General features: G+C 36.2%; 1 protein-coding gene across 1 annotated transcript; it reads right to left on the bottom strand.

Annotated features, from left to right (window-relative positions):
- Positions 1-59: 59 nt before the first annotated feature.
- Positions 60-6,018, bottom strand: LOC126369999 (uncharacterized). The gene is made up of 5 exons (XM_050014619.1): positions 5,860-6,018; positions 4,627-4,836; positions 3,968-4,108; positions 2,979-3,077; positions 60-840 (listed from the first exon to the last, which is right to left on the bottom strand). The coding sequence occupies exons 1-5, from the start codon at positions 5,911-5,913 to the stop codon at positions 610-612; spliced, it is 735 nt and encodes a 244-aa protein (XP_049870576.1). The 5' UTR covers positions 5,914-6,018; the 3' UTR covers positions 60-609.
- Between the last annotated feature and the right edge of the window lie 9 nt (positions 6,019-6,027).

The raw sequence follows: 6,027 nt of genomic DNA, 5'->3' as shown, positions 1-6,027 counted from the left end.
TTTTATTATTTTTTTTTTAAAACGTGGTAGTCGTAATTAGTAAAGTAATTGATAGTCAATTTTGTAAATAAGTATTATTATATTTTTATACCTTAAAGTATTATTTAACAACGAAATTAAATAAAAAGGTTTAATATAATTATTGTGCTGTTTTTTTTTACTTACGTTTATGACTGTTTCGGTATAAACCGTGCGAAATTCTATGTCATCATTCTATTCAGTGTTATAGACCCATCGACGCTCCCCTCTTGCCCAGGGTAATAGTGAATTTCTTCCGAGGTAATAGCCAGATGAAAACTATATTTGGCTTATTACAAAACGAACAATAATACCAGGTTTGAAATATAATTCGCGCCACAAAAGAAGTCCCGCGCTAATTATGATTTGACTAACTAATAAAAATAAGTGGGGGGTTAAAATGGACACTTTGGAGCAATTCATCTAAGAAAGCAATATTGCAATTTGACATTTGATTGCATTGCGCACTTAGTTTTATATGCGCAAATGTCAATTTGCAATATTGCTTTTTTAGATCTTAAACCAGGTATTATTTTTGTACAAAACGATTTTAAATCAGCATTAAATAAAAACCTTTATTTTTATTTTAACTTATTTATTTTTATCCTTGAACCCTGATATTCCAACGCCATCCACACCATAGCAACTATTCAGCACCTCCATAGTATTCCTGACTCTTTCCAAATATTTTGAAAACTGTGTATTTAAGCATCGTTCCAAATTATCCAGTGTAATTTGCATGGATTTATATAATTCGTCGACAAGGACTATGCGGAGGTTGATCAGTCTTTGGAACGCGTAGATGTATCTGTCTCTTTCCATCTGGAATAAGAAAAAAGCTCCTCCTATACATAAAGGTTGCCTGGAAGAGATTGCTACTTAGCAATAAGGCCGCCTATTGTACTCATTCTATTTCTCTTTTGTTTTGTATTTTTTGTTTTTTCCTGTTTGTGCAATAAAGTATTTGTTATGTTATGTTAAAAGAACATCAGAAGTCATATAGGTAGATGAAGTGCATTGAACTTTAAAGTCATATTTAAATTAAGAACAGAGAGGCTAAAAAGGCCACATTGAAACAATTCATCTAAAAAGCAGTATCTATTGCAATTTGATATATGCGCATATAAAAGTTAGTGCGTAATGTCAACAAAATGTCAAATAACAATTATATTTCTTTTTAGATGCGTTGCTTCATTGTGGCCTTTTAAGCCGGGTCTATATTAAAATCCATAATTGAAAATGCCTATATTGAAAATCCGTAATCATTGAAACACATAATCATTAAAATCCATAACTTTAAAATAATATATATATATTTATAAAATATATCTTTAATATACATAATCTCAATATAAATAACGATTCAAAATATATAATTAACAAACACACTTAATTTTAATACCAATAAAAGTTGAAACCATACTCTTAATATAATTAATGCAAATAAAGTTACAATGTGCCTGACAAAACGTTAAAAGCAACCATCCACATTTAGTTGATTTTACCATTACCACTCTTTCAATTCATTCATACCTACCTATTACACTAAAATCTTTAATGCTATGCTCTGTCCAGAGACAAGTATTTTAACTACGTACATATGTTAAAATTATGGATTTACATTAATATGCTTAATAATGATATTATAATATTTTATGTTATTCATTCTAATTGGTATGCAAATTACAGTTATGTCAAGTCTGTTATGGATTTACAAAATAGGGTTATTAATTTTATGCCTTAAGTTGGACACCCTTTTTAGCCCCCAAGTGCTTTTTTTCCTACATCCTTACCAATAAAAAATAAACAAGCAGTTAACGTGTGTATAAGTTTTGTTGTTTTGGTTTTCCCCGAAGGGTAAGGCAAAGGGAACTATGCCCATACAGCCATGTCTGACGTATTTTTTTTCTTGATGATTAATGAAATGATGAAAGGTGATGATGATGAAACCTAAGCCCCCACCCTCGGAGTAGACTCCTACTCCGAACCCCGAACGAATTAACTCAAAATTCCGCATAAACTTTTGAATTATGAAGCGGCTTTCCGGCACGAAGCGAAAATAGGCAGATACACTTTGTTCATTGAATACTCCAATATAATAACACTCGCGAATGTCTTCCGACTAACTTAATGCGATCATCAACCACAAAACACCACTTCGTATTAATTATTTAGATTACTCAATGAAGAAAGCAACTGTCCCGTTCCCGTTTCCCGCCGAAAAGCCCCTGTGTATAAGTATTTGACAGTCAAGCAACTTCGACTTCAACTTTATGGTTAAGTATATGGCAACAGTCAAGCAATGTTGGATCCAAATATCATATAAATCGATCATATTGCTTGGTTGTCAAATACTCAAGTACACCGCATGTTTATTTTTTATTGGTCAGGCGGCTAATGTCTCGCGGCAATTACTTCATTTCCGAATACAAGCGAATGCTAATTTTTGTTTGAACAAACACCGTAAAGTATAAGTAGGTTGTAGTTCTGAATTCAAATCGTGATACATGATAAATGTAATAATTGATGAACATGGAAATTAGCATTTGTTTGTATTCGGAATTGCGATGATTACCGAGGGACATAAAGAAAATTAAAGCACAGTAAAGGTTCCTTTCCTATGATTTTTTACGATTAATAGAAAAAAGTATGTTGCTTCTATGCTGCTCTGGGAGCATATAAAAAACATAGAACACGTTCAGCTGCTTCTCTTCCCGGGCATGTCGTAAAAACCGACAGAGGGATTGTGTCCTCTAACATGATGGACTAATGTTATGGGCGATAGGCTGATCCCTTATCACCATAAGGTTCATCATATCCATCTTTGGACTTCATATCAACAGTGGCTGCAAGTTGTCTTTGATTACTTGTGGCTCTGCCCACCCCATTAGGGATTACGGGCGTGAGTTTATGTATGTATGTATGTAGAAAAAAGTACTTATATAAAGATAAGTACTTACATATTGTATAAAACAAACACCTGCTTTTTCAATGTTATCAGGATTGTTCGTATAACATAAATTATTTAAATATCTGTAGCTTCTCCTCCATTTCCGAATCTGTAACAGAAATATACCTATTTCTTTTTTGCACATTCGGTGAGCTTTCAATTTTACTACAAAAATCTGGGTGCAATATGTAAAAAGATCATGAGGTACTTATTTCATTTTGCGATGAATGTACCTCTGACTACCCCGATCGGGATATAGTCGTGACTTTACCGTGTGTTGTGCGTAAGTATGTATTCGTTACATGAGCCATGTGAGGGGCCTTTGGCGGCTCAATAATAACCCTGACACTAGAGTTGATGAGGTTGGTAATTCACCTCACAACCCACACGATGAAACGAAGGTGTGTTTCTAGTTTGGTTAGGATATTATAGGCTGATCACCTGATTGTCCAAAAGTAAAATTATCCGTGCTTCGGAAGGCACGTTAAGCCGTTGGTCCCAGTTACTATTTACTGATGTAAGTACGTAGTCGTTACATGAGTCATGTCATAGGCCTTTGGCGGCTCAATAATAACCCTGAGACCAGGGTTGATGGGGTTGGCAAATCCACCTGACAACCCACACGATACAAGCAGAAGATTGTATGTTATGTTATTTTTATTATCGTGACTTATTGTAGGTTTGAATCAGATGGAATTAATTACTTAGCCGGGTAAAATACAAAATTTAAGACAACAAGTTTGAGGGTGCATTCAAAGTAAGATTGAACCCGTAATTATAAGGATCTACTTTCTGCTTTCCCACACCCACATTTCTGAGAAATGTGTTTCGGAGGTATGTGACCTAACATGTATTGGGCTGGTTTTTATTCGCAAGTTGGAAGGTCAGACTCGCACAGGCAGACGCTTCTATAAAAAAGCTGGGCGTGTCAAATCTTCAGGTTAGGTAAGCGGACCCTGTGAAAAACGGGATAATGCTACGGAGATGATAATGACTTACTTCTCTTCCAACTTGAGATATGGCATCTCTCTTCTGCTCATCAGAAGAGCTGGCTTGTTTGAGGCACATGTTTTCCTTCAAATAGTACACTTGTTCGGATTTCGTTGTTCTGTTCCGTTGTTGGTCCAGACAATACATCCACTGTAATGAAGCACACACATAAACATAAACAGCCTATAAATGTCTCAATGTCTGGCACAGACCGCCCCTCAATAAATCGGAGGCGATATGGAGCATACTTCACGCTGGTACAGGAAACACGAAAAAAAAGAAGCACCATAGTTACATATTAGGAAGGAAATTACATGACATGAACGTAGGTGTCTATACCTCAGCTTACCTTACCTGTTTGGGATATCACCCAAAGGGGGGGGGGGACATAAACACGCATACACAGTCCAAACAACTATACAGGTATGAAGCTATGTCGTGTGTAAAAATGTAACATGTATCAGAATTTGAAATCATCATGTATCAGAATCAAAATATAACAAGATTAAAGTAAGTTCTTAGTTCTGAATTCAAATTCTGATACATGATAACATGTATTCCTTATAATTGATGAACATGGAAATTAGCATTAGTTTTAATTCGGAAAATGATGATTGCCGAGAGACATTTTGAAAATAGAAGCATGTAGCACGTAGCATCTGTCTTACTCTCTCATTCGCTGCTCGCGGTTTGAAGTAATGCCGCTGGTGCTTGATCATGGCCATCCGGAACCTCGTGGTGATGTCCACCATCTTGACCTGGAAGTCTTCGCTCCAGGCCTTGATCTTATCATAGTCTTGCTTCTCAAGGTCTAGAGACACGTTGACATGATGCTCATACATGTCCAAAGTCTTGTCTAGAGATTCTGATGTTGGTAGCTGTAACGTGTAGATTATTAGGAGATTTAGGGTGGTATTGGTGCTAATTCCTGTAAACACCATCTAATTTTATTTTAAGTTATATCTGTCATTTTCTTATCCGCCGAAAAGGAAAGGGACGGGTAATCGACAAGCATAAAATTTATGGAACACACGTCAATTTTAAGCACAAATCTAAAACAACCGTCTAAAAATTCGCCCGGGTTATTCATTTATTTACTCATTCTTCCTAAAATTAAGAGCTGTCAATCATCCGTCCCTTTCCTTTTCGACGGATAAGAAAATGACAGGTATAACTTAAAGTAAAATTAAGAGATGTCTGCAGGAATCGGGGCCATTAATAAACTAATCTCAGCTGAGACTGCCCTCAAGACCATGCTCAAGTCCCTGTTTTTATATGAGAACTGTCACATTGACACGATCTTGAGAGCAGTCTCGAAGCTGACGTTAGTATCGTACAACCTTTAGAGGTTTTTTGATCTGCCTTGATATGTAATTTCCGTAGCGCATTTTGCAATCGTCTTCATCAGCACTGGTATTAGGGCTGCAGCAAAGGCCTCTGATATGGCTCATGTAATAATGACTGTAACTTACTTAAGTAAATGAAAATGAATGCTTAACTTGATCTCTGAAGCAACTTACTTTCGGACAATTGGGTGATATGATTGTGTTTAAGTACCCTTAAATGTTCTTAGGATAACAAAGCGATTTTTGTTGTGACTTATTATAGATTTGCCTCTGAAGGCATTGCCTTGACCGGACAAATAGGAGACGAAGAGGGCTCTCACCCAGTTCAAAATTTAAGACAGCAAGCTTGTGGGTGCCAATTGGGCGCGACCTTATTATTCCAAAATAAAAAAGTGGAGATCCTTTTTTCAGCATAATACCGAGACATGTTCTTAGCAGCGCTAAGCGGCTCTGGTATTATGGGAGAAATATTGTGAACTTCCGCTCAGGGTCGTCTGAGAGAGGTTACGTTCGGAAATAATCGATTCTAGTGCACCGAAATCGTCAGTAACTTACCTGTGCTCTTGATATAGCGAAGAAAGTCAGAAGCAGACCGCATTTTTTTAACATTTCCGTGTATTTACTTGTATTATGTAATATTATGTAGATTCTCAACCAGTAATATCACAATCGCTGCAACACAACCAACTGATAAAACCAGATGGATCGATTGATCATAGGTAC

The sequence above is a fragment of the Pectinophora gossypiella genome, chromosome 10 (genome assembly GCF_024362695.1).
Source record: "Pectinophora gossypiella chromosome 10, ilPecGoss1.1, whole genome shotgun sequence".
Taxonomy (NCBI): Eukaryota; Metazoa; Arthropoda; class Insecta; order Lepidoptera; family Gelechiidae; genus Pectinophora; species Pectinophora gossypiella.
Note: the sequence above shows the minus strand (reverse complement) of the source record. Positions and strands in the feature narration are given on the sequence as shown.